The sequence below is a fragment of the Hirundo rustica genome, unplaced genomic scaffold (assembly GCF_015227805.2).
Source record: "Hirundo rustica isolate bHirRus1 unplaced genomic scaffold, bHirRus1.pri.v3 scaffold_328_arrow_ctg1, whole genome shotgun sequence".
Taxonomy (NCBI): Eukaryota; Metazoa; Chordata; class Aves; order Passeriformes; family Hirundinidae; genus Hirundo; species Hirundo rustica.
In genome coordinates, this window is record NW_026690374.1 from 213 (window position 1) to 28,210 (window position 27,998).

At 53.6% G+C, this 27,998-nt stretch overlaps 2 protein-coding genes across 2 annotated transcripts; both read right to left on the reverse strand.

Moving 5' to 3' along the window:
- Window positions 1-3,798: 3,798 nt before the first annotated feature.
- Window positions 3,799-14,485, reverse strand: PSMD4 (proteasome 26S subunit ubiquitin receptor, non-ATPase 4). The gene is made up of 10 exons (XM_040054006.1): window positions 14,346-14,485; window positions 13,253-13,393; window positions 12,552-12,666; window positions 11,389-11,475; window positions 10,218-10,286; window positions 9,222-9,437; window positions 8,193-8,301; window positions 6,391-6,522; window positions 5,825-5,892; window positions 3,799-4,119 (listed from the first exon to the last, which is right to left on the reverse strand). The coding sequence occupies exons 1-10, from the start codon at window positions 14,369-14,371 to the stop codon at window positions 3,934-3,936; spliced, it is 1,149 nt and encodes a 382-aa protein (XP_039909940.1). The 5' UTR covers window positions 14,372-14,485; the 3' UTR covers window positions 3,799-3,933.
- A 760-nt stretch (window positions 14,486-15,245) lies between these two features.
- On the reverse strand, window positions 15,246-27,947 carry POLR3C (RNA polymerase III subunit C). Its single transcript, XM_040054007.2, has 14 exons — window positions 27,602-27,947; window positions 25,480-25,735; window positions 23,609-23,758; window positions 21,090-21,178; window positions 20,191-20,295; window positions 19,502-19,594; window positions 19,335-19,415; window positions 19,055-19,106; window positions 18,907-18,967; window positions 17,603-17,753; window positions 16,772-16,873; window positions 15,782-15,831; window positions 15,555-15,704; window positions 15,246-15,462 (listed from the first exon to the last, which is right to left on the reverse strand). The coding sequence occupies exons 1-14, from the start codon at window positions 27,746-27,748 to the stop codon at window positions 15,381-15,383; spliced, it is 1,569 nt and encodes a 522-aa protein (XP_039909941.1). The 5' UTR covers window positions 27,749-27,947; the 3' UTR covers window positions 15,246-15,380.
- Window positions 27,948-27,998: the final 51 nt, after the last annotated feature.

Here is a 27,998-nt window from a genome sequence, read left to right on the forward strand (position 1 = left end):
TCTATTTCACTTCCGTTCTATTCCCATTTTTGTTCCCATTCCTGTTCCCCAAACACCTCTCCATCCCCAAAATCCCCCCTTCCCATCCCCAAAAATTCCTCCTTTTATCCCCAAAATCCCCTTTCCCATCCCAAAATTCCCCTTTCCCACCCCAGCCTTGTTGCCAATCCACCCCTTAAATTGTTGGAATTGCCGGGAAATCCTCAGGATCCGGCCCAATCCCGGGAATTCCGGCACCTCCAGCACGCCTGGAAGCTCCAAGGATTTGGGGGGGAATTGTTTTAGGGGGAAAAAAACCTCCCTTCATGAGGAGGAGTTTGGATTCCATGGTTTTCCAGCTTGGAAAACAGGGAAAAATGGGAAAGAGCCATGGGGCCAACCCCAATTCCAGCCCCAAATTCCTGCTGGATTTGAGGGGGGAAATCAGGGATCCGACCCCAAATTCCTGCTGGATTTGAGGGGGGAAATCAGGGATCCAACCCCAAATTCCCTCTGGATTTGAGGGAGGAAATCTGGGATCCAACCCCAAATTCCTGCTGGATTTGAGAGGGGAAATCAGGGATCCAACCCCAAATTCCTGCTGGATTTGAGAGGGGAAATCAGGGATCCAACCCCAAATTCCTGCTGGATTTGAGGGGGGAAATCAGGGATCCAACCCCAAATTCCTGCTGGATTTGAGGGGGGAAATCAGGGATCCAACCCCAAACTCCTGCTGGATTTGAGGGGGGAAATCAGGGATCCAACCCCAAACTCCTGCTGGATTTGAGGGGGGAAATCAGGGATCCAACCCCAAATTCCTGCTGGATTTGAGAGGGGAAATCAGGGATCCAACCCCGATTCCAGCCCCTAATTCCCTCTGGATCGGAGGCTTCCGGAAAAGCCGGAGCAGGTGGAATTCCACTCATTTTCCCTCTGGAATGTGCCTGGGGAGAGGCCCTTTCCTTCCCAAATCCCCTTTTTCCTGCCCTTTTATCCCGTGAAAAGCTTCCCCAGGTAGGGAATGAATCCTTTGGAAAAGCTGGGAATTGTTTTCCAGCGCTCTTTGTCCTTCCCCATTCACATCCAAAATCCTTGGCAACGTCCGGGATGGATCCCGGATTTCCCCACCCCCAATCCCAGCTTTTATTTTTGGGAATAAACACAGCCAGGCCTGGAAAATCCTAAAGGAGCTGTTTGGGATCAGGAGCTGGGGTTTGGAAAACCCTTCCTGGCTCCGTTTCCTATGGAAAAGGAGGTGGGAAAAGCAGAGCAGCCACAGACAGGGAGGGATTATCCCAAAAAAATCCACCTGTGGCAAATCCCGGGTTTCAAATTGATCCCAAACTTCTCATCTTGATCCTTCTCCCGTCCCCATCCCGGCGCAGCTGCCTCAATCCCGAGGGATCCGTGTGGGATTAAATTCCCGGGATTTGAGGGAATTAATTCCCGACCATCTGCCGGCCCCGGAGCCGCCGCACCAATCCCGAAGGATCCCGATAATCCCAAAGGATCCCGATAATATTCAGGATCCCAAGGTCCCCATCTCGATCCTAAAATCCCAATCCCAAATTCCCCATCACAATCCCAAACTCCTGGTCTTGATCCCAAACTCCCGATCCCAAATTCCCTATCCTTATCCCAAACTCCATATCCCAAACTCCCTATCCTGATCCCAAACTCCAAATCCCAAATTCCCTATCTTTATCCCAAACTCCAAATCCCAAACTCCCCATCCTGATCCCAAACTCCAAATCCCAAATTCCCTATCCTGATCCCAAACTCCCCCAAATTCCAGGACGGAGGCGAACACCGTGACCCCTCAAAATCCCAGGATTTGGGATGGGGAAGGACTGACCGTGACACCCCAAAATTTCAGGATTGCGCGGGGGTGGGGATGAACCTGATCCCCACAAATCCCGGGATGTTTTTGGTTGTTTGTTTGTGGTTTTTTTGTGGGAAGACGTGAAGACGACCCCTCAAAATCCCAGGATTTAGGACTGGAGGGAGTGACCGCGAGCCTCCAAAATCCCAGGATGGGAGGGGGTGACCGTGACCCTTCCAAACCCCGGGATTTCGGGGTGAAAACCTGACGATGACCCCTCCAAATCCCGGGATCTTTTTACCCGCAACCCTCCAAAATTCCAGGATGGGATTGAGTGACCGTGACCCCCCCCCCAAATCCCGGGATTTTCCGAGGGAAGAGGTGACGATGACCCCTCGAAATCCCGGGATTCGGGGGGGTTGTTCCCGTCCCTTCCCGCCCTCAGCCCAGGCCCCCTCAGGCCGCGCTTCCCGCCCAGGCCTCGCCCCCCCCTCAGGCCTTGACCCCCTCAGGCCGCTCCCGCCCCTCAGGCCCCGCTACCTGGAGCTGCGCGCGGGGGCCGCTCCCCGGCTGCCGCTTCCCGGGGCCGCTGCCGCTTCTGGATCCCGGCTCCCGATCCCAATTCCCGATCCCAATTAATTCCCGGTTCCCGGTCCCCCTCGGGCCCCTCAGCGGCGCCGTTTCCCCTCCGCCACTTCCTGCTTGCCCCCCCCCCCCGCCCCGCCGGCCGCTGGCGCCGAGCGTTCCCGCCCTAACCGGGTTTTCCCATTGACTGAAACTGCCGTCACTCATCTGTACGCGCACTCTGATTGGTTAGTTTTGCTGTCAGTCAAGGCTGATGGCGGCCGTCCGCACTCCCCATTGGCTGAGCGGGACCCGCCCCCCATTGGTGGTGTTCATTGGGGTGCGATGTTGTCATTCAACACGCAAAGCCCCGCTCACCGCGCTGTCCGCGCTTCCTATTGGTCACCAGCGCTGGCGCATCTCGCCGCTGATTAGATAAAAGCACTGCCGATCAATTAACCCCGGCTTCATCTCGCTTCTCATTGGTCAAAGCGCGCTGTTTATCAAGCGCGGGTTCCGGCCGCCATTGGCCTCAAGGAGCGTCAATGGCTGCGGCTCTGAGCCTGAAGGCTCCAACTGGGCTCTGGATTCGTCCCTCAGCACCAAAACCCGCCCGGAATGGCTTCAGCCGCCTCCTGCCATTGGCTGTCACTCACAGAGGCGGCTGAGGCGACGTCCCGCCCACTCACTGGGAACGCGCGCTACCATTGGTGGAGAGCGCTGTCACTCAAACCAGTCTCTTAAACTTCGCTCTTCCATTGGCTGGCGTGCCCAAAAGCCCGCCAAGCCAATTCCCGTCGCTCACTGGTCCACGCAGCTGCCACTCACGTTAAACCCCGCTCTCATCTCCATTTTATTGGCCAACATCAGCCTCTCCCCCTCGCTGATTGGTTGATTACTGTCAATCAACAGCCAGGCCCCGCCCCTCGGGTGGCTGTAAACAGCCCGCGGGGGATGCCGGGAGCTGCTGCAGGAATTCCAGAATTCCGGGAACCCAAATCCAGGAAAATTCCTGATCCCAGGAACCCAAATCCAGGGAATTACTGATCCCAGGAATTCAAATCCAGGAAGTTTCTGATTCCAGTTCTCCCAATCCAGGGAATTCCCGATCCCAGTAACCCAAATCCAGGGAATTCCTGATCCCAGGAACCCAAATCCAGGAATATTCCTGATCCCAGTTCTCCCAGTCCAGAAATTCCTTTTATTTTTATTACTCCCACAATTCCCCAGAAACTCCTTTCATTCCCAAGAAACTCCTTTCATCATTCCCACAATTCCCAAGAAATCCCTTTGATTCCTTTCATCCCCGCAATTCCCAAAAAACCCCGGAGAAATCCCAAGAAATCCCCCCCGATTCCCACAAAATCCCTTTTATCCCTGAAACCCCCCTCCAAAAACCTCCTTTCATTCCCAAGAAATTCCCAAAAACCTCCTTTCTCTCCCAAGAAACTCCGTTTATTCCCACGATCCCCAAGCAATACCTCGGCTTCCTTTTATTCCCAAGGAAATCCCGTCGCTCGTTTCCATTTCATTTTTCCCGCCCCTCTCCCGGGGATTTTCCCGGGGTTTCATTTCTTCTCCTCGTCCTTCCTGTCCCGGTTCTCCCGGTTCTCCCGGTTCTCCCGGGCCGCCTGCGACGCCAGCGATCCCATGGCGTTCCGGATGGCCTCGTTGTTGGGATCCACCCCGGGGAGGTTTTCCAGGACGCTCTGCAGGAATTCCGGATCCTGCATCACGTCGTAGTCGTCCTCCTCCTGGAGAGAGAGGGGGAAAAAAAAACGGGAATTTGGGGAAATTCCGGGGGTTGGGATCGGCTGGATCCATGGGAGAATTCAGGGAATTTGGGGAAATCCCGGGGGTTTGGGATCGGCTGGATCCATGGGAGAATTCAGGGAATTTGGGGAAATCCCGGGGGTTTGGGATCGGCTGGATCCATGGGAGAATCCAGGGAATTTGGGGAAATTCTGGGGGTTTGGGATTGGCTGGATCCATGGGAAAATTCAGGGATTTGGGGAAATTCTGGGGGTTTGGGATCGGCTGGATCCATGGGAGAATTCAGGGATTTGGGGAAATCCCGGGGGTTTGGGATTGGCTGGATCCATGGGAGAATTCAGGAATTTGGGGAAATTCTGGGGGTTTGGGATTGGCTGGATCCATGGGAGAATTCAGGGATTTGGGGAAATCCCGGGGGTTTGGGATTGGCTGGATCCATGGGAGAATTCAGGGATTTGGGGAAATCCCGGGGGTTTGGGATTGGCTGGATCCATGGGAGAATTCAGGGATTTGGGGAAATCCCGGGGGTTTGGGATTGGCTGGATCCATGGGAGAATTCAGGGAATTTGGGGAAATCCCGGGGGTTTGGGATCGGCTGGATCCATGGGAAAATCCAGGGAATTTGGGGAAATTCTGGGGGTTTGGGATTGGCTGGATCCATGGGAGAATTCAGGGATTTGGGGAAATTCCGGGGGTTTGGGATTGGCTGGATCCATGGGAGAATTCAGGGATTTGGGGAAATCCCAGGGGTTTGGGATTGGCTGGATCCATGAGAAAATTCAGGGAATTTGGGGAAATCCCGGGGGTTTGGGATTGGCTGGATCCATGAGAAAATCCAGGGAATTTGGGGAAATCCCGGGGGTTTGGGATTGGCTGGATCCATGGGAGAATTCAGGGATTTGGGGAAATTCTGGACGTTTGGGATCAGCTGGATCCATGAGAAAATTCAGGGATTTGGGGAAATTCTGGGGGTTTGGGATCGCCTGGATGCACAGGAAAATCCAGGGAATTTGGGGTTATGCTGGGGAATTTGGAATCATTTGGATCTGGAGTAAAACCCAGGGAATTTGGGATCATCTGTAGGAAAATCCAGGGAATTTGGGATCATTCGGATCCATGGGAGAATTCAGGGATTTGGGAAAAATCCCAGGGGATTTGGAATCATTCAGATCCAGAGAAAAACTCAGGAAATTTGGGATCATCTGTAGGAAAATCCAGGGAATTTGGGATCATTTGGATCCACAGGAAAATCCAGGGAAATTGGGATCATCTGGATCTGGAGTAAAATCCAGGGAATTTGGGATGATCCCAATCCAGAGGGTTCAGAGGTCTGGGATTATTGGACTGTGGAATGGGACCGACCTTGGAGACCCCCAGGGATGGGGAATCCATGGAAAAACCTGGGATAGGATCCAGGATTCATCCCAAAAATCCCAACTAAACCCAGGACAGGGAATTCCTGGAATGGTTTGGGATGGAAAAGATCCCAAAAATCCTTAAAAATCCCAAAGAAAATCCCCTCAAAAAATCCAATTCTGTGGGAAATCCATGGAATAAGCAGGGCAGGATCCAGGATTCATCCCAAAAATCCCAACTAAACCCAGGACAGGGAATTCCTGGAATGGTTTTGGGATGGGAAAGACCTCGAGGACGATCCCAATTTTGGGAATTCCGGGAATTCCTCACCTTGGCGGGCTCGGACGTGTCCATGGCCGCTCCGCTGTCCACCTCGGCCGCCTCGGCCTGGGCAAACTCTGCAAGAGCCCAATCCCAAAAAAACCATGGAAAAATCCTTTGGGATCAGCCAGGCTGAAATTCCCGAGGTTCTCCCAAGGTTTTCCTGAGTTTTCCCTGCTGCTTTCCCGTGTTTTTCCCTTGGTTTTGCTGCAGTTCTTCCCTTGGCTTTCCCTCAGTTTTCCTTCGGTTTTCTCTGTGTTTTTTCCCTTGGTTTTCCCGTCTTTTTCCCTCGGTTTGTCTCTTGTTTTCTCCATGTTTTTCCCTCATTTTTCCCTGCTGTTTTCCCATGTTTCCCCCCTCATTTTCCTGTGTTTTTCCCGCTGTTTTCCCCTTGTTTTTCCTGCTGTTTTCCTGCTGTTTTCCCCTCGGTTTTCCGATGTTTTTCCCTGCTGTTTTCCCTGCTGTTTTCCCCCTCGTTTTCCCATGTTTTTCCCATGTTTTCCCCTCGGTTTTCCCATGTTTTCCCCCTCATTTTCCCGTGTTTTTCCCCGCTGTTTTCCCCTCGGTTTTCCCACCGGCTCCCTGCAGGGACATCTGCATGGCGTAGGCGATCTGCTCCTCCTCGCTCATGGAGCTCAGGTCCGGCAGCCCGGAGCGCCCGAACTCCGCCTGCCCCATGGTCATCTTCAGCAGCGCCTCGTCCGACTCTGCGGGATGTGGGAGTCAGGGAATGGTCAGGGAATGGTCAGGGAATGGTCAGGGGAGTCAGGGAATTCAGGGGATCCAGGGAATGGTCAGGGGATTCAAGGGATTCAGGGAACTCAGGGCCCGAACTCCGCCTGCCCCATGGTCATCTTCAGCAGCGCCTCGTCCGACTCTGCGGGATGTGGGAGTCAGGAACGGTCAGGGAATGGTCAGGGAATTCAGGGAATGGTCAGGGAATGGTCAGGGGATTCAGGGAATGGTCAGGGAATGGTCAGGGAATGGTCAGGGGCTCAGGGAACGGTCAGGGAATGGTCAGGGAATGGTCAGGGGATCCAGGGAATGGTCAGGGAATGGTCAGGGAACGGTCAGGGAATGGTCAGGGAATGGTCAGGGGATCCAGGGAATGGTCAGGGGAGTCAGGGAATGGTCAGGGAACGGTCAGGGGATCCAGGGCCCAAACTCCACCCGCCCCATGGTCATCTTCAGCAGCGCCTCGTCCGACTCTGCGGGATGTGGGAGTCAGGAACGGTCAGGGAATGGTCAGGGAATTCAGGGAATGGTCAGGGAATGGTCAGGGGATCCAGGGAATGGTCAGGGAATGGTCAGGGAATGGTCAGGGGATCCGGGGAATGGTCAGGGGATCCAGGGAATTCAGGGCCCAAACTCTGCCTGCCCCATGGTCATCTTCAGCAGCGCCTCGTCCGACTCTGCGGGATGTGGGAGTCAGGAACGGTCAGGGAATGGTCAGGGAATTCAGGGAATGGTCAGGGAATTCAGGGAATGGTCAGGGGATCCAGGGAATGGTCAGGGAATGGTCAGGGGAGTCAGGGAATGGTCAGGGGATGGTCAGGGGATGGTCAGGGAATGGTCAGGGGAGTCAGGGAATGGTCAGGGGATGGTCAGGGAATGGTCAGGGGATGGTCAGGGGATGGTCAGGGATTCACAGGGGATGGTCAGGGAATGGTCAGGGAATGGTCAGGGGATGGTCAGGGGATGGTCAGGGAATGGTCAGGGAATTCAGGGAACTCAGGGCCCAAACTCTGCCTGCCCCATGGTCATCTTCAGCAGCGCCTCGTCCGACTCTGTGGAATGCATCCCGGGATTTGGGGATCAGGGGATGGTCAGGGAATGGTCAGGGGATCCAGGAAACGGTCAGGGAATGGTCAGGGATTCACAGGGAATGGTCAGGGGATCCAGGGAATGGTCAGGGAATGGTCAGGGATTCACAGGGAATGGTCAGGGAAGTCAGGGAATGGTCAGGGAATGGTCAGGGAATGGTCAGGGAATTCAGGGAATGGTCAGGGAATTCAGGGAATGGTCAGGGAATGGTCAGGGATTCATAGGGAATGGTCAGGGAAGTCAGGGAATGGTCAGGGAATGGTCAGGGAATGGTCAGGGAATGGTCAGGGAATGGTCAGGGAACGGTCAGGGAACGGTCAGGGAACGGTCAGGGGATCCAGGGAATGGTCAGGGGATGGTCAGGGGATGGTCAGGGGATCCAGGGATTCAGGGAATGGTCAGGGAATGGTCAGGGATTCACAGGGAATCCAGGGAATGGTCAGGGGATTCAGGGGATCCAGGGATTCAGGGAATGGTCAGGAATCCAGGGAATCAGGGAATCCATGGGATTCCATCCCACCCCACCAATCCCAATCCCAATCCCGTCCCTCACCATCCCCTCCGGCCGCGCCCATCCCGGCCTCCGCCGCCGACGCCGCGGCCGCTCTCCGCGCCTCCTCCTCCTGCCGCTGCCGCTGCTCCTCCATGGACACGCGGAGCGCCTGGAAAACCCCGCAATTCCCAAAAAAACCCCCGTGGGATACGGGAAAAGACGGGAACGAGGGGCGGGAGCAAAGCGGTTCGGGGTTTTGTGGGATTCTGATGCTGGGAATCAACGAATTCCCAGGAATTCTGGGGTCGTTCTTGGGGTGAGCTGGGAGATTTGGGGTTTGTGGGATTCTGATGTTAGAGATTCCAAACCCGATGGAATTTCGGGAATTCCGCGCTCCCTACCAGCGCCAGCTCGGGGTCAGCGCTGGGATCCACCCCGAACTCGAAGTCGAAGGCGCCCAGGCCCAGCACGGCGCCGCCCTCACCCATGGGGTTCCCACTTGGACATTTGGGATTTTGGAGCTGAGAACACCAAATCCGATGGAATTTCGGGAATTCCGCGCTCCCTACCAGCGCCAGCTCGGGGTCAGCACTCGGATCCACCCCGAACTCGAAGTTGGAGGCGCCCAGGCCCAGCACGGCACCAACCCCAACCCATGGGGCTTGGAGTTGGACATTTGGGATTTTGGAGCTGAGAACACCAAATCCGATGGAATTTCGGGAATTCCGTGCTCCCTACCAGCGCCAGCTCGGGGTCAGCGCTGGGATCCACCCCGAACTCGAAGTCGGAGGTGCCGAGGCCCAGCACGGCACCAACCCTCACCCATGGGGCTCCCACTTGGACATTTGGGGATTTTAGTGCCGAAAACACCAATTCCCATGGAATTTTGGGAATTTCGGGAATTCCGCGCTCCCTACCAGCGCCAGCTCGGGGTCAGCGCTGGGATCCACCCCGAACTCGAAGTCGGAGGCGCCCAGGCCCAGCACGGCCTCACCCAGGATGGGCGATTGACAACATTTTGGGATTCTGGTGCCGAAACCACCAAATCCGATGGAATTTCGGGAATTTTGGGAATTCCGCGCTCCCTACCAGCGCCAGCTCGGGGTCAGCGCTGGGATCCACCCCGAACTCGAAGTCGGAGGCGCCCAGGCCCAGCATGGCGCCGCCCTCCCCGGCCAGCACGGGCGAGCTGATGAGCGCGTCGGCCAGGCTGGGCCCCGGCGGCACCGTCACCAGGTGCGAGCCGCTGCCGTCCTTGCCGTTGAGCGCCGTGATGAACGCCGTCAGCTTCTCCGTGTTGGCCTCCTGCCGGGGAGAAAACGGGATCCGGGAATGCCGGAGGGCTCGGGAGGGCGGGGCGGGAAACGGGGAATGGGGCGGGAAACAAACGGGGAATGGGGCGGGAAACAAACGGGGAATGGGGCGGGAAACAAACGGGGAATGGGGCGGGAAACAAACGGGGAATGGGGCGGGAAACAAACGGGGAATGGGGCGGGAAACAAACGGGGAATGGGGCGGGAAACAAACGGGGAATGGGGTTTTGGGGGGGCTTTGAGGGATGGTGAAGGATCCGGGATGCTCAAATTCAACTCGGAGAATTCCCAGCGAGAAATCGGGGATGGGATCCAGGGAGAGAGAGGTTGGGAATTGGGATCCAAGGAAAGGTTGGGAATTGGGATCCAAGGAAAGGTTGGGAATTGGGATCCAGGGAAAAGTTGGGAATTGGGATCAGGGGAAGGTTGGGAATTGGGATCCAGGGAAAGGCTGGGAATTGGGATCAGGGAAAGGCTGGGAATTGGGATCCGGGAAAGGCTGGGAATTGGGATCCAGGGAAAGGCTGGGAATTGGGATCCAGGGAAAGGCTGGGAATTGGGGTTTTTCAGGCTCTGCACAGGCAACCAAAGATCCAAAATCTGGGATTTTTCATGGAATTAAAACCTTGGAAAAATCCCCCCAAATCCTCGAGGACCGAGCTGATTCCCAAAAAAATCCGGTCAGGGTTTTCCAGCCCCAACAGGGAGCGTGGGAAAAGCCCTGGAATCCCCCCTGGAATGTGGGAATTCCCGGAATTCCCAGGATTCTCACCTCCTCCCCGAAGTTGATGATGTCCACGTTGACCTTCTCCTTCTTCAGGCGCTTGGCCAACTTCACCAGCTGGGAAAATCCGGGAATGCCCTGGGATCAGAGGGATCTGGGATCTGGCCCAGCGCCCGGATCCCACAGAAATTTGGGATTTGGCTGCCCCAGCTCCAAGGGATCCATCCCAGGGATCCATCCCAGGGATCCACCCAATCCTGAGCTGATCCCAGATTTTCTGGGAGCCGATCCTGGATTTTCTAGGAGTCAATCCCAGGCTGATCCCAGAGCCAATCCCAGATCTGATCCTGTTATCCCAGAGTGGGTCCCAGGCTGATCCCAGAATTCCCAGAGACAATCCCAGACCTGATCTCATGATCCCAGCCCCAATTCCGTTACCCTGGAGCCAATCCTGGGTTGATCCCAGCCCCGATCCCAGGTTGATCCTGGAGCCAATCCCGTTATCCCAGATCTGATCCTGGGCTGATCCCAGCCCCAATCCCAGGCTGATCCCGGAGCCAATCCCGCTATCCCAGACTCGATCCTGTTATACCGGAGCCGAGCCCGGAGCTGATCTCAGACCCAATCCCAGGCTGATCCCAGGCTGATCCCGGAGCCAATCCCGTTATCCCAGACCTGATCCCGTTATACCGGAGCTGATCCCAGACCCAATCCCAGGCTGATCCCGGAGCCAATCCCATTATCCCAGACCTGATCCTGGGTTGACCCCAGAGCCAATTCCATTATCCCAGACCCAATCCTGTTATCCTGGAGCCGATCCTGGGTTGATCCCAGATCCAATCCTGGGTTGATCCCAGATCCAATCCTGGGTTGATCCCAGACCCAATCCTGTGATCCCGTTGCTGACCCCATTGCCAATCCCATTATCCCAGACCTGATCAACGTTATCCCGTTGCTGATCCCGTTATCCCAGACCCAATCCCGTGATCCCATTGCCGTTCCCATTATCCCAGACCCAATCCCATGATCCCATTGCTGATCCCATTATCCCAGACCCGATCCCGTGATCCCGCTGCCGATCCCGTGATCCCAGACCCGATCCCGTGATCCCGACCCCGTGATCCCAGACCCGATCCCGTGATCCCGATCCCGTTATGCCAGACCCGATCCCGTGATCCCGATCCCGTGATCCCGCTGCCGACCCCGCGCCCGCGCTCACGTCCTTGTCGCTGTCGTGCACGGGGCTGCCCACGAAGGCGATGATCCTCATCTTGTGGTTCTTGCCCTGCCGGTGCTTCAGCGCCAGCTGCACCCAAATCCCGGGATAAACGGGCCGGGAACGGGGATCCCCCGGCCCCACAGCCCGGGATCTGCTCCGGGGCACGGGGGTTAGGGGGCACAGCAGGGCTGGGCCGGAGTTCTTGGGATTTAGGGGGAATTCCATGGATTTATGTTGGGAATTCCATGGATTTCTCTTGGGAATTCCATGGATTTCTGTTGGGAATTCCATGGATTTCTGTTGGGAATTCCATGGATTTCTGTTGGGAATTATATGAATTTATCTTTGATTTCCATGGATTTCTGTAGCGAATTCCATGAATTTATCTTTGATTTCCATGGATTTATCTTGGATTTCCATGGATTTATGTCGGGAATTCCATGGATTTATGTTGGGAATTCCATGGATTTATCTTTGATTTCCATGGATTTATGTTGGGAATTCCATGGATTTATGTTGGGAATTCCATGGATTTATCTTGGATTTCCATGGATTTATGTTGGGAATTCCATGGATTTATGTTGGGAATTCCATGAATTTATCTTTGATTTCCATGGATTTATCTTGGATTTCCATGGATTTATGTTGGGAATTCCATGGATTTATCTTTGATTTCCATTGATTTACGGTGGATTTCCATGGACTTATCCTGGGTTTCCATGGATTTCTCCTGAGATTTCCTGGGCTTCACATTGAATTTCCTGGGATTTAGATTGGATTTCTGTGGATTTCCAATGGAATTCCCGAGATTTCTGTGGGAATTCCTGAGCTCCACGTTGAACTTCCCGAGGTTTAGATTGGATTTCCATGGATTTCGGTTGGATTTCCTGGGATTTATGTGGGATTCTCATGGTTTTCGGTTGAATTTCCTGGGATTTTGGTCTGATTTCCCAGGATTTTGGTGCCTCTCCATGGATTTCAGTTGGAATTCCGTGGGTTTACACTCAACTTTCAAACCTCCCTCATCATTTTCACCCCCAAAAACCTCCGGAAACCCCGAACCTCCTCCGGGGAAAAGCCGATTTCCCACACCCACTCCCTCAAACTCAGGGAAAACCCCCGGAATTCCGGGGATTCCCAGGGAATTAGGGAGGAGAACTCACGTGGGCCACGCGGATCCCGGTGCCGAAGGTGATTTTCCCTTTGGGCTGCACCGTGTGGAGCTTGGACAGGATCCGCCCGGTGTCCGGGGTCAGCGTGGTCAGCACCTCGCAGTTACTGCCCGGAAAAAAACGGGATGGGGAAAATTCCCGGGAATTTGGGCAGGAAACCCCCCCCTGGGATTAAGTGAGGGAGCGATTCCTGAAGGAATTGGGGAGGGAATTCCCTTTGGAATTAAAGCGGGGGTCAGCCCCGAGGCTGGGAGCATTTCCCAGTCGTGTTCGGGAGCAATTCCCAGGAATTTTTCTGGGAATTGAGCAGGAAACTCCCCCTGGGAGCAATTCCTGGGGAATTCCTTCGGGAATTTGGGGGGCGAATTTCCCCTGGGAGCAAATTTGGGATGAAATTCCCCCCGGAATCAGCTGCGAGGCTGGGAGCGCTTCACAGTTACAGGAGCAACTCCTGGGAATTTCTTTGGGAATCGGGGAGGAAAGTCCCTGAATTCCCAGCTCCCCCCACCTCCAAAATCCCCAAATCCCTCCCATTCCAACTGGGAAAATTCCCCGAACCCCTCCCATTCCGGAGCAGCCCAACTCCAACTGGGAACGAGCCATTCCCGATTGCTTTCCCAGCTCCTTTTCCCTGAATTCCCGGCTCTCCCCGCCTCGGGTGATCCCGGAATTCCCGGGAATTCCCGGCGTACTTGGCCAGGGTGATGAGCCCCACGTTGTTCTCGGGGTTGCTGCGGGTTTTGGAGTGGCACACGATGTTGACGGCGTCCTGCTGCGCCTGCAGCCGCGTGGGCAGGAAATCCCCGTTCCTCATGTACTCGCTGTTATCCACGCTGAAATTCCAGGGGGGGGAAAAAAAAAAATTGGGAATGGCCAGGGTGGGGAACCAGGGAAGTTCCCTCCTTTGGGATGGTTAGGGTTGAGATCCCGAGAACTGGATTTTTTTGGTGGGGAAAATGAGGTTTATTGCACATGTACTCGCTGTTATCCACCCTGAAATTCCAGGGAAAAAAACCCCTGGGAATGGCCCAGGGTTGAGATCCCGAAAATTGGAATTTTGGGGGGGAAAATGAGGTTTATTGCACATGTACTCGCTGGAATTCCAGGGAAAAAACATCGGGAATGGTCTGGGGGTATCCCTGTCCCCTCATGTCCCTGTGTGTCCCCTCATGTCCCTCCTCGTCCCTCGCTGTCCCCTCATGTCCCTGTCTGTCCCCTCCTGTCCCTCAGTGTCCCCTCACATCTCTGTCTGTCCCCTCACATCCCTCGCTGTCCCCTAATGTCCCTCCCTGTCCCCTAATGTCCCTGTCTGTCCCCTCACGTCCCTCAGTGTCCCCTGCTTGTCCCTCCCTGTCCCTCAGTGTCCCCTCCTTGTCCCTCAGTGTTCCCTCCTTGTCCCCTCACATCTGTCTGTTCCCTCACATCCCTCACTGTCCCCTAATGTCCCTCCGTGTCCCCTCACGTCCCTCAGTGTCCCCTGCTTGTCCCTCCCTGTCCCTCAGTGTCCCCTCCTTGTCCCCTCACATCTGTCTGTCCCCTCACATCTGTCTGTCGCCTCACATCCCTCGCTGTCCCCTAATGTCCCTCCCTGTCCCCTCACGCCCCTGTCTGTCCCCTCACGTCCCCGTCTCCCCTCAGCCCCCTCAGGCCCGGCCCGCTCCGCCCCCCCCCGCCATGACTCAGGGAAAGCGGCCGGGCCGGGCCGGGCCGGGCCGGGCTTTGCCGTGAGGCTGCCGCGGACAGCACGGAGGCTCCCGGGGCCGGGGCCGCGGCCGCCGCTCTCACCACACCATGGTGCTCTCCAGAACCATCTTGGCTTCTTCCTGCCCTCAGCGCCGGCCCGCTCCCCAAAAATCACCCAACAACGCGCCCGCTGATTGGTGGAGACGCAATAGCCAATCAGCACGCCCCTCTGGCCGCTGTGCGGCGCGGGGAATGCTGGGAGTTGGAGTTCTGGGCGGGGAGTGACGGCGGCCCGGGGACACTCAGGTGTCACCGTTGTCCTCATGTGTTCACCGTCCCTATATCCTCCCCCCAAACCCCAAGGCCACCCCAGGGCCGTCCCCCAAGCTGTCCCCTGTACCCCCTAGGGCTGTCCCCGTGTCCCCAGTGACGTCCCCAGGGACGTCCCCTAATCCCCGCAAGGTCCCCCCAGAACTGTCCCCAGTCCCCCCGCCAATGTCCCAAAGGCTGTCCCCAATCCCCCCAAATATTTCCAATCCCTCACACTGTCCCCAGTCCCTTGGTGATGTCGCCTGATGTCCCCAATGATGTCGTCAGTGTCCCCAGGGATGTCCCCAATGATGTCCCCACGTCCCTGCTCCAAGGTGGAGCTCAGGGGGTTCTTGGTGGCCCCACCTGGGGACAGAGGGGACAGAGACTCCAGGCTGGGCACAGGAACTCCAGGAATTCCAGTCCCAATCCAGGGAAATCCCATCCCCAACCCCAATGTGGAAAAGACTGCAAAACAGGCAGAGAATTCCAAGAGCTCCGCTCCCAAATCCAGGAAAACTCCACGGATTCCAACCCCAAATCCAGGAAAACGCCATGAATTCCGTTCCAAGTCCAAGAAAAACCCATGAATTCAAAGCCTTGTCCATGTCCCCGTCCTTGTCCCCAGCCGTCACCCTGAGTTTGGAACTTTCTGTGAACGTTGACATTTCTTTAATGGATCTTCTCACGCTCACAACATCAACAAAGAATTGTTTCTCGCATTCCTGCCTAAAATCTACACAAACCAGATGATCCAAATAAAAATCCCCCTCCCTTCCTTCCAGCTCCGCTCAGCGTGAGAACCCCCCTTCTCGGCGCCCTGCTCCCTCACGGCCTCCTCAGGGTGCTCTCGATGAACGACTCCAGCACGAAGATGGTCTCGTCCACCTGGTTCTCGCTGGCGTCCATCCTGGCGGGACACAGGGCCGCGGGCAGCACCCCTGGAGGATCCCCAAAACCCCCCCTTTTCCCCCAAAATCCCAGCTCCCCGTCTCCTCTCACTTGTTGACGTTGCGTTTGAGGCTCTCGAGCTGCTGCCGCTCGGGGCCCGTGATCATCTCCTCCACCTCGTGCAGCTGCGCCGCCTCGGCGCCCGTGGCCTGCATGGAGGCCAGGATGGCTTCCACGCGCTGGGATTTGTCCAGGAGCCTCCTGGAAGGGAGCAGGGGGACAGCTGGACGTGGCTCCGGAGCCGCCGCGGCCCGGCCGGGCCCCGCCCCAGCGCTCACTTGTTCTCCTGCATCTCGTGCTGCCGCCGCTCCATCAGGTTGGCCACGCTCTGGGGGGAGAGGAAGCGGGTGAGCACCTGGCACAGGTGCGGTGGGGAGCGCCGAGAACCTCGTGGGGAGGGCTGGGGACGGTGGCTGCCACCCCTGGGACGGGGCTGTGACACCTGGAGCAGGATGGGGGGACAAGAGCCAGGTGAGCTCCCAGCCCAGGTGAGTTTGGGATCCTAAAATCCCAAAAATCACAACAGGGACATGTGGAGATTGGTGCTGCTGCTCTGTGGTGCCACAAGGAACAAGGCTGTGACACCTGGAGCAGGATGGGGGGACAAGAGCCAGGTGAGCCCTGAGCCCAGGTGAGTTTGGGACTCTAAAATCCCAAAAATCACAACAGGGACATGTGGAGATTGGTGCTGCTGCCACCCCTGGGACACCACAAGGGACGGGGCTGTGACACCTGGAGCAGGATGGGGGGACAAGAGCCAGGTGAGCCCTGAGCCCAGGTGAGTTTGGGATCCTAAAATCCCAAAAAACACAACAGGGACATGTGGAGATTGGTGCTGCTGCTCTGTAGTGTCACAGGGATGGGGCTGTGACACCTGGAGCAGGATGGAGGGACAAGAGCCAGGTGAGCTCCCAGCCCAGGTGAGTTTGGGATCCTAAAATCCCAAAAATCACAACAGGGACACACAGAGAATGCTGCTACCACCCCTGGGACACCACAAGGAACAAGGCTGTGACACCTGGAGCAGGATGGAGGGACAAGAGCCAGGTGAGCCCTGAGCCCAGGTGAGTTTGGGATCCTAAAATCCCAAAAATCCCAACAGGGACACACAGAGGATGCTGCTGCCAGCACTGCACCTCCAAGGAGGGGACCGTGACACCGGGACACGGGGGCTGCGCCAGCTCCCTGCCAATAATTCCCGATTCCCTGGGAACTCCTGCACGGCCACACCAGGACCTGGGATGTTTTGGGGCCCCCCCGGCGCTCACCTTGTAGCACCGGTGCAGCAGCGTGCGAGCGGCGGCCGCCACGTTCACCGTGTACAGGTAAAAGGTGCGAGACGGGGCGTGGTCCGGAGTCTTGGGAATCTCCTGCGGGAGGCCAGAGGGGCTGAGAGGGTGGGCAAGGAGCAGGGGGGATCTGTGGGACACCAAATTCTGCGTCCCTGGAGCTCCCTCACCTGTGGGACACCAAATTCTGCATCCCTGGAGCTCCCTCACCTGTGGGACACCAAATTCTGCGTCCCTGGAGCTCCCTCACCTGTGGGACACCAAATTGTGCATCCCATGGACCCCTCACCTGTGGGACACCAAATTCTCCATCCCATGGATCCCTCACCTGTGGGACACCAAGTTCTCCATCCCATGGATCCCTCACCTGTGGGACACCAAATTCTGCATCCCCAGAGCTCCCTCACCTGTGGGACACCAAATTGTGCATCCCATGGATCCCTCACCTGTGGGACACCAAGTTCTCCTGCATCCCATGGACCCCTCACCTGTGGGACACCAAGTTCTCCATCCCATGGATCCCTCACCTGCAGGGACACCAAATTCTCCATCCCCGGAGCTCCCTCACCTGCAGGGACACCAAATTCTCCATCCCCAGAGCTCCCTCACCTGTGGGACACCAAATTCTCCATCCCCAGAGCTCCCTCACCTGTGGGACACCAAATTCTTGTGCATCCCATGGATCCCTCACCTGTGGGACACCAAGTTCTCCATCCCATGGATCCCTCACCTGTGGGACACCAAGTTCTCCATCCCCGGAGCTCCCTCAGCTGCAGGGACACCAAATTCTGCATCCCATGGATCCCTCACCTGCAGGGACACCAGGTTCTCGGAGAGCATCCTGTACAACATGTCCTTGGCTTCCTTGGCCGGGATCATGGCGAAATCCTCCACCTGCTTCTGCTCCAGGTGCTTCTTGCGCAGCAGCAGGCGGAAAATCCGGGCGCAGCGCGAGCCGAACCTGCGCGGGAGCAGGAGAGGAGGAGGAGGAGGAGGAGGAGGAGGAAGGTGAGGGATGGAGCGGCCTGGGGTGACTCCCTGATGTTTGTGTCCCCGGCTCTCTGCTCTGTTTGTGCGGGGTGCTGAGCTCGGCGCTGTTCTAAGGGCAAGGAGGAATTCCTGCCGGGAATGAGCCAGGATCCATCCACACAGAACCAAAATCCTGTGGGGATGGAGCAGCCAGGGATCAGGGAATTCCTGCTAAAAACCAGCCAGGATCCATCCACACAAAATCAAAATCCTGTGGGGATGGAGCAGCCAGGGATCAGGGAATTCCTGCTAAAAACCAGCCAGGATCCATCCACACAAAATCAAAATCCTGTGGGGATGGAGCAGCCAGGGATCAGGGAATTCCTGCTAAAAACCAGCCAGAATCCATCCACACAGAACCAAAATCCTGTGGGGATGGAGCAGCCAGGGATCCGGGAATTCCTGCTAAAAACCAGCCAGAATCCATCCACACAGAACCAAAATCCTGTGGGGATGGAGCAGCCAGGGATCCGGGAATTCCTGCTAAAAACCAGCCAGGATCCATCCATCCACACAAAATCCTGTGGGGATGGAGCAGCCAGGGATCCAGGAATTCCTGCTAAAAACCAGCCAGGATCCATCCATCCACACAGAACCAAATCCTGTGGGGATGGAGCCGCCAGGGAACAAGGAATTCCTGCTGGGAATGAGCCAGGATCCATCCACACAAAATCCTGTGGGGATGGAGCAGCCAGGGATCCAGGAATTCCTGCCATGGGATGGAACACCCAGGGATCCAGGAATTCCTGCCATGGGGACAGAACACCCAGGGATCCAGGAATTCCTGCCATGGGGATGGAACACCCAGGGATCCAGGAATTCCTGCCACAGGGATGGAACACCCAGGGATCCAGGAATTCCTGCCACAGGGATGGAACACCCAGTGACACAGGAATTCCTGCCATGGGGATGGAGCACCCAGTGACACAGGAATTCCTGCCACGGGGATGGAACACCCAGGGATCAACGACCCGGCTCCCCCATCCATGGTTTTCTCCCAGCTTTTCCCTGACCCAGGCCAGGGCGGGATGTGGGATGTGGGATGTGGGAAGTGGGGCTCAGGGGCTCCCAGCTCCCCGTGTCACCTCTCCTCCACGACGGACTCCAGCGTGGCCGTGGCCAGGGACCCCAGGGCCTTGTGCAGATCTGCAGGAGCTCAGGTCAAGGACAATTCCCGGAGCCTGGTCACGGCTTTGGTCCTGGACCGCTCTGGGAATTCCCCCCAAAGGATACTGACGGTGTAGGTGCCGCCACCGCTGTCCCCCGACTTCCCCACGAACTCCAGCTGCAGGGAGAGACAGCGGGGAAAAGGTCAGGGAAGCAAAATCGGGATTTGGGGTTCGAACACTTCCCCCCGCGCTGAGCTCCAAGGCGACGCTTTTCCCCGCGTCCCAGCCAGGATCTCGCATTCCCCGGGGAACTGGAGGGGTTTTCCAGGAGGATTCCAATGAGGAATCGTGGAGGCTGGCTGCAAAATCCCCGGGATCACCCCAAATCCATCCCCAAAGCTCACCGGATCGTCGGCCAGCAGCGCCAGGTACTGGTCCAGCACCTGCTTCCCGATGTTGTACCCGGCCGGGAGAGACCGGAATATCTGCGGCAGGAAAAAAAAAAACCAACCAGGAATATCCAGGGATTTAAGGAATTCCAGCTTCCCCCGGGAAATTCCCGAGGACTCACCTCGTTGGAGGAGAGGGGCTGAGTGTGGGACGCGCCCGAGGCCGTGGTCACCTCGCTCATGCGCAGCATCGTCCTCACGACCTCGCTGCCCGTCTGCGGCGGGAAAGGCGGGAGAGATGGGAAAAGCTTCGGATGTGGGAAGGGGAAAGGAGGGGAAAGGAGCGGGAAAGGAGGGGGAAAGGAGGGGGAAAGGAGGGGGAGAGAAGGGGGAAAGGAGCGGGAAAGGAGGGGGAAAGAAAGGGGAAAGGAGGGGGAAAGGAGGGGGAGAGAAAAGGGGGAAAGAAGAAAGGGGAAAGAAGAAGGGGGAAAAAGGAGGGAAAAAGGGGGGAAAAGGGGGAAGGAAAGGGGGAAGAAAAGGGGGAAGAAAAGGGGAAAAAAGGGGGAAAAAAGGGGGGAAAAGGCGGAAAAAGGGGGAAAAGGGGAAAAGGGGAAAAAAGGGGAAGAAAGGGGAAGAAAGAGGGAAGAAAAGGGGGAAGGAAAGGGGGAAGGAAAGGGGGAAAAAAGGGGGGGAAAGGGAAAAAAGGGGAAAAAAGGGGGAAAAGGGGGGAAAAGGGGGAAAAAGGGGGAAAAAGGGGGAAAAAGGGGGGGAAAAAAGGGGGGGAAAAAGGGGGGGGAAAAGGGGGGGAAAAAGGGGGGGAAAAAGGGGGGGAAAAGGGGGGAAAAAGGGGGGAAAAAGGGGAATCACAGACCTGGTCCATGCGGCTGGCCACGGCGCTGACCAGAGCCTGGTCACGGAAATGCTGATGGAAACGCTCGGCGTTGACCTGCCAGTAAATGCCATCATCCGGGGGAGGCTGAGGGGGGAAAAGAGAGAGGAAAAGGGCGGGAAATGGAGGGGAATGGGGCAGGAAAATGGAGGAAAAAGGTGGGAAAACAGAGGGAAACGGGGCAGGGAAACGGAGGGAAATGGGGCAGGAAATTGTCAGTAGAGGTCACAAAGAGAAACGATACTCACACCCCAACCCCAAGGCAAAAGAAGGCCCCCTGCACCTCTGATCTTCCTCCCTCCAGTGCCTCTGCTCTTCCTCCCTGCTGTACCTCTGATCTTCCTCCCTGCTGTGCCTCTGCTCTTCCTCCCTGCTGTACCTCTGATCTTCCTCCCTCCAGTGCCTCTGATCTTCCTCCCTGCTGTACCTCTGATCTTCCTCCCTGCTGTACCTCTGATCTTCCTCCCTCCAGTGCCTCTGATCTTCCTCCCTGCTGCACCTCTGATCTTCCTCCCTCCAGTGCCTCTGATCTTCCTCCCTGCTGTGCCTCTGCTCTTCCTCCCTGCTGTACCTCTGATCTTCCTCCCTCGTGCCTCTGATCTTCCTCCCTGCTGTACCTCTGATCTTCCTCCCTCCAGTGCCTCTGATCTTCCTCCCTGCTGTGCCTCTGATCTTCCTCCCTCCAGTGCCTCTGATCTTCCTCCCTCCAGTGCCTCTGATCTTCCTCCCTGCTGTACCTCTGATCTTCCTCCCTGCTGTACCTCTGATCTTCCTCCCTGCTGCACCTCTGATCTTCCTCCCTGCTGTACCTCTGATCTTCCTCCCTCCAGTGCCTCTGATCTTCCTCCCTGCTGTACCTCTGATCTTCCTCCCTGCCGTACCTCTGCTCTTCCTCCCTCGTGCCTCTGCCGCTTGGCCGGGTGCTGCCCCTCCTCTTCCTCGTCGCACGAGCGTCGGCGCTTCCCCTTCCCTGCCGGGCCAAAAGCGCACCTTGGGTTGTGTTACATTGTATTGTATTGTATCATATCATATTATATCATATCATATTATATCTATTATATTACATTATATTACATTATATCACATTATATTATATTGCGTTGTATTGTATTATATTGTGTTATACTGCATTATGTTTTATTACATTGTATCATATCATATATCATATCATATCTATTATATTACGTTACATCACATTATATAATATTGTATTATATTATGTTGTATTGTATTATATACTACATTACGTTGTATTGTATTGTATTACATCATATCATATTATATCATATTATATCTATTATATTACATTATATCACATTATATTATATTGTATTATACTGCGTTGTATTGTATTATATTGTGTTATACTACATTATGTTTTATTACATTGTATCATATCATATATAATATAATATCTATTATATTACGTTATATCACATTATATTATATTGTATTATATTATGTTGTATTGTATTGTATTATATCATATCATATTATATTATATGAATTACATTGTCTTGTATTCCATTATATTATATTGCATTGTATTATATCATATCATATCATATAACATATCATATCTATTATATTACATTATATCACATTATATTGCATTATATTACATTGTATTGTATTATATTGTATTATATTATGTTATATTATATTAATTGTATTAATTACATTGTCTTGTATTACATTGTATTGTATTATATGATGTTATATTGTATTACATTACATTATACGACAATTTATTACGTTACATTATATTATATCACATTGAATTATATGGCATTGCATTATATTGTATTATGTTGTATTACATTATATTAATTATATTATAGCATATTACAGCATAGCATATTGTATTATATCATATCATGTAATATTATATAATATTATATCATATCATGCTATGTAGTAATAATATAATATAATCCAACCCACCTCTAACACCTCAACTAGACCATGACAGATTTTTAACAACCAATCCTCCATTAACTGGGTCATTTTTTGGAGCTTTTTACCCCAAAAAATCACCCAGACACCCACAACTTCATTTATAACCTCACATTACCCTGACCCTGACCCATCCAGATTTTCCAACTTTAATCCCATTTCAGAATCACAGAATTTTTAGGTTGGAAGCGACCTCCGAGATCATTGAGTCCAACCCCCCTCTAACACCTCAACTAGACCATGACAGATTTTTAAGAACCAGTCCTCCATTAACTGGGTCATTTTTTGGTGCTTTTTACCCAAAAAAATCACCCAGACGCCCACAACTTCATTTATAACCTCGCATTACCCCGACCCTGACCCATCCAGATTTTCCCACACTCTAATTCCATTAGAAAATCACAGAATTTTTAGCTTGGAAGCGACCTCCGAGATCACCCAGCCCAACCTCAACTAGACCATGACAGATTTTTAACAACCAATCCTCCATTAACTGAGTCATTTTTCAGAGATTTTACCCAAAAAAATCACCCAAACACCCACAACTTCATTTATAATTTCGCATTACCCCGACCCTGACCCATCCAGATTTTCCCACACTCTAATTCCATTAGAAAATCACAGAATTTTAAGGTTGGAAGCGACCTCCAAGATCATTGAGTCCAACCCATTTCTAACACCTCAACTAGACCATGACAGATTTTTAACAACCAATCCTCCATTAACTGGGTCATTTTTTGGTGCTTTTTACCCAAAAAGAAATCACCCAAACACCCACAACTTCATTTATAACCTCGCATTACCCCGACCCTGACCCATCCAGATTTTCCACACTTTAATCCCATTTCAGAATCAGAGAATTTTTAGGTTGGAAGCGACCTCCGAGACCACCCAGCCCAACCACAACTAGACCATGACAGATTTTTAACAACCAATCCTCCATTAACTGGGTCATTTTTTGGTGCTTTTTACCCCAAAAAATTCACGCAGACACCCACAACTTCATTTATAACCTCGCATTACCCCAACCCTGACCATCCAGATTTTCCCACACTTTAATTCCAATAGAAAATCACAGAATCACAGAATTTTTAGCTTGGAAGCGACCTCCGAGATCACCCAGCCCAACCACAACTAGACCATGACAGATTTTTAACAACCAATCCTCCATTAACTGGGTCATTTTTCAGAGATTTTACCCAAAAAAATCACCCAGACACCCACAACTTCATTTATAACCTCGCATTACCCCAGCCCTGACCCATCCAGATTTTCCCACACTCTAATTCCATTAGAAAATCACAGAATTTTTAGCTTGGAAGCGACCTCCGAGACCACCCAGCCCAACCACAACCACACCACGACACCGAGTGCCACAATCGCTATTTTCCACTTCACTGCCGGGAATTTTTTTACATTTTTCCCAACCCCCCGGGTTCCTCACCGACGAGTGCGAGCCGTGGCACGAGGTACAAATCCTTCTCCTCCGCCGTCTCGGGGTGCTGCTGCGCCCCGGGGCACCGCTGGATGAAGTGGGTGTCGGCCAGGCGCACAAAGGTGTCCGACACCTCGGAGAAATCCACGGATTTTCCGTCTGCGGGGTGGGAGAGAGCGGGGCCGGGGCCGGGTTAGGGCTGGGGTCGTTTCCTTTTAGGGGATTGTTACATTTAAGTGTTGGGATTTGGGGTGCCCAAGGGATCAGACTGCCCAGGGGTGGTGAAATAAAACCCCTGAGGTTCCTGCTTCTGTTTATTATTAATCTTGAAATTATTGTTGTTTTCTTGACTGAAAATTTCATAAACTCTGGGTTAGGGGTGGGGTCGTTTCCTTTTAGGGGATTGTTACATTTAAGTGTTGGGATTTGGGGTGCCCAAGGGATCAGACTGCCCAGGGGTGGTGAAATAAATCACTCCAGGTTCCTGCTTCTGCCCATTATTAATGCTGTAGTTGTTGTTGTTTCCCTGACTGAAAAGCTGCTTTAATTTCAAAATTCTGTGTCAGGGGTTGGGTTTGTTCTTTTTTCCTTATGGGATTTTTATCCTTAAGTTAAGTGACAAAGTGTTGGGATTCTCGGGGTGCCCAAGGGATCAGACTGCCCAGGGGTGGTGAAATAAAAACCCTGAGGTTCCTGCTTCTGGTCATTGTTAATGCTGTGATTATTGTTGTTTTCTTGACTGAAAAGCCTCTTTAATTTTATAAACTCTGGGTTAGGGGTGGGGTCGTTTCCTTTTAGGGGATTGTTACATTTAAGTGTTGGGATTTGGGGTGCCCAAGGGATCAGACTGCCCAGGGGTGGTGAAATAAAACCCTCGAGGTTCCTGCTTCTGTTTATTGTTAATGCTGTAATTATTGTTGTTTTCTTGACTGAAAATTTTATAAACTCTGGGTTAGGGGTGGGGCTGTTTCCCTTTAGGGGATTTTTACATTTAAGTGTTGGGATTTGGGGTGCCCAAGGGATCAGACTGCCCAGGGGTGGTGAAATAAAACCCCTGAGGTTCCTGCTTCTGGTCATTGTTAATGCTGCAATTGTTGTTTGTCTTGTTATATTTACTAGTAAAGAACTGTTCCTTTCTCCATTGCCCTGACTGAAAAACCCCTTTAATTCCCTAAACTCTAACAATTTACAGGGAGAGGATTGGAATTCTCCCAACACCTCTGTCTGGAAAAAACCCCTTTAATTCCCTAAACTCTAATAATTTACAAGAAGATTTGAATTCTCCCAACACCTCTGCCTGAGAAAAACCCCTTTAATTCCCTAAATTCTAATAAATTACAGAGAGAGGATTTGAATTCTCCCAACACCTCTGTCTGAAAAAAACCCCTTTAATTCCCTAAACTCTAATAATTCACAGGGAAGGGATAGGAATTCTCCCAACACCCCTGGCTTAAAAACACTTTTAACTTCCTAAACTCCAATAATATACAGGGAGAGGATTTGAATTCTCCCAACACCCCTGCCTGAAAAAAAACCCTTTAATTCCCTAAACTCCAATAATTCACAGGGAAGGGATTGGAATTCTCCCAGTACCTCTGCCTGAAAAAAACCCCTTGAATTCCCTAAACTCCAATAATTCACAGGGAAGGGATTGGAATTCTCCCAACACATTTGGCTAAAAAAAACCCCTTTAATTCCCTAAACTCCAATAATTTAGGGAGAGGATTGAAATCCCCTTGCCCCTCCCTAACAGCCCCCTCTCCGAGCAAACACCCCACAACACCTCCACTCCCCTCCACCGACCAAACCCGCTGCCAAACCCCATTCACTTTTCCTTTATACACCTCATTTCTGAAGGAAAGCAGGAGCGCGCCCCTCACCTGCCAGGCTGTCGGCGAGGCGCTCGGCCACCCTGGCCACGGCGCTGCTCATGGGCAGGAGGCCGTGGAGCAGCAGCTCCTCCACCAGCAGCTCGCCGGCGTCGCCGTAGAGCGCCTTGGCCGTGTAGATGTAGCGGGGGTAGCGCAGGAGGCGCAGCACGCGCCCGCGCCGCGCCTCGTACTCCACGGGCCCGCGGGGCCGCGCCTCGTGCCGCGCCAGGCCGTGCTGCAGCAGCACGCACAGGGCTTTCTTCACCTGCGGGGAGGGCGAAGGAGGGCTCAGGGCGTTGGGGGTTTGGGGGGCGGTTCGGCGTGTTCTGGGTGGTGTCGGGGTGAGGCGGGGTTGGGAGGGGTGGGGATGGGTTTAGGGGCAAAGTCGGGAGGTTGAACGTGTGAGGGATGAAAAGATTTGTGTTTAGGAACAAGAAAATTCGGGAGGTTAAATGTGAGAGGGATGGTGGGGTTGGGTTTAGGGGCAAATTCGGGAGGTTAAATGTGTGAGGGATGGTGGGGTTGGGTTTAGGAACAGGAAAATTCGGGAGGTTACACATGAGAGGGATGGTGGGTTTGGGTTTAGGAACAGGAAAATTTGGGAGGTTAAATGTGAGAGGGATGATTGGTTTGTGTTTAGGAACGGGAAAATTCGGGAGGTTAAATGTGAGAGAGATGATTGGTTTGTGTTTAGGAACAAGTAAATTCGGGAGGTTACACATGAGAGGGATGGTGGGTTTGTGTTTAGAAACAGGTAAATTCAGGAGGTTAAATGTGAGAGGGATGATTGGTTTGTGTTTAGGGGCAAATTCGGGAGGTTAAACGTCAGAGGGATGAAAAGATTTGTGTTTAGGAACAGGAAAATTAGGGAGGTTAAATGTGTGAGGGATGGTGGGGTTGGGTTTAGGAACGGGAAAATTCGGGAGGTTAAATGTGTGAGGGATGGTGGGGTTGGGTTTAGGGGCAAATTCGGGAGGTTGAACGTGAGAGGGATGAAAAGATTTGTGTTTAGGAGCAGGAAAATTCGGGAGGTTACACATGAGAGAGATGATTGGTTTGTGTTTAGAAACAGGTAAATTCAGGAGGTTAAATGTGAGAGGGATGATGGGTTTGTGTTTAGGGGCAAATTCGGGAGGTTAAATGTGTGAGGGATGAAAAGATTTGTGTTTAGGAACAAGTAAATTCAGGAGGTTAAATGTGAGAGGGATGAAAAGATTTGTGTTTAGGAGCAGGAAAATTCGGGAGGTTACACATGAGAGGGATGGTGGATTTGGGTTTAGGGGCAAATTCGGGAGGTTGAACGTGAGAGGGATGGTGGGGTTGGGTTTAGGAACAGGTAAATTAGGGAGGTTACACATGAGAGAGATGATTGGTTTGTGTTTAGGAACAGGTAAATTTGGGAGGTTACACATGAGAGGGATGGTGGGTTTGGGTTTAGGAACAGGAAAATTCGGGAGGTTAAATGTGAGAGGGATGGTGGATCTGGGTTTAGGGGCAAATTCGGGAGGTTGAACGTGAGAGGGATGAAAAGACTTGTGTTTAGGAACAGGAAAATTCGGGAGGTTAAATGTGAGAGGGATGAAAAGATTTGTGTTTAGGAACAGGAAAATTCGGGAGGTTACACATGAGAGGGATGGTGGGTTTAGGTTTAGGAACAGGAAAATTCGGGAGGTTAAATGTGAGAGGGATGATGGGTTTGTGTTTAGGGGCAAATTCGGGAGGTTAAATGTGTGAGGGATGGTGGGGTTGGGTTTAGGGGCAAATTTGGGAGGTTAAACGTGAGAGGGATGGTTAGAAACAAGTAAATTAGGGAGGTTGAATGTGTGAGAGATGGTGGGTTTGGGTTTAGAAACAGGTAAATTAGGGAGGTTAAATGACCACGTTTTCCCCACACGGACCTCCCACTCCTGCTTTAATTAATTAAAAATTCCTCGTCCTTCTCCAGGTTTTCCCACCGATCTGCCCCTGCTCCTGGGCTCTATTCCTGCCTTTGAAGAGCGGATTCGGGAAGAAGGAGGGAGAGCGATGCTCCGTTAGTGAGCACAGACACGCGGACCTCGCGCTCCCCATTTAATTCATTAAAAATCCCTCGTCCCTCTCCAGGTTTCCCTCCCAGGCTCCCCTCCCGTACCTGGTCCGGGAGCAGCCCCGTGTCCCCCACCAGGAGCCGCAGCGGCCGCGGTCCCGTCCGCAGCAGGGAATTCCCGACTTTCTCCACGATCTCCCCGAAGTGCTCCCGGAGCAGGAGGGAGCAGAGCCGCAGCTCCGCCTGCGTCATCCCGGCGGCTCCGCAAAACCGAACGGGAGGAACGAGCCTGTGTGCGCTACCGGCCGAGGATCAGCGCTGCCAGGGGATCCCCGCGTTCCCGCAGCCGAGATTTCCCTCTCCCCGCTCTCTCCTCCTCAGGCCCGGCCTAGCGCTTCTCCTCCTCCTCCTCCGCCGCCATGACAACGGCCACGTCCGGCCTCCACTTCCTGCAGCGTCACTTCCGCTCTCCCAACCGGAGGCTTCCAGCAGGGGGCGCGCT

Coding starts and splice junctions, on each gene's coding strand:
- PSMD4 (XM_040054006.1), bottom strand. CDS start 14,371: ATGGTTCTGGAGAGCACCATGGTGTG. Junction 10,287..11,388: donor TGCACGACAGCGACAAGGAC/GTGAGCGCGGGC, acceptor GGATTTTCCCAG/CTGGTGAAGTTGGCCAAGCG. Junction 4,120..5,824: donor ACACGTCCGAGCCCGCCAAG/GTGAGGAATTCC, acceptor CTCTCTCTCCAG/GAGGAGGACGACTACGACGT.
- POLR3C (XM_040054007.2), bottom strand. CDS start 27,748: ATGACGCAGGCGGAGCTGCGGCTCTGCTCCCTCCTGCTCCGGGAGCAC. Junction 20,296..21,089: donor ACGAGGGAGGAAGAGCAGAG/GTACGGCAGGGA, acceptor TTCCCCCCTCAG/CCTCCCCCGGATGATGGCAT. Junction 19,595..20,190: donor TGGCCAGCCGCATGGACCAG/GTCTGTGATTCC, acceptor TTCCCGCCGCAG/ACGGGCAGCGAGGTCGTGAG.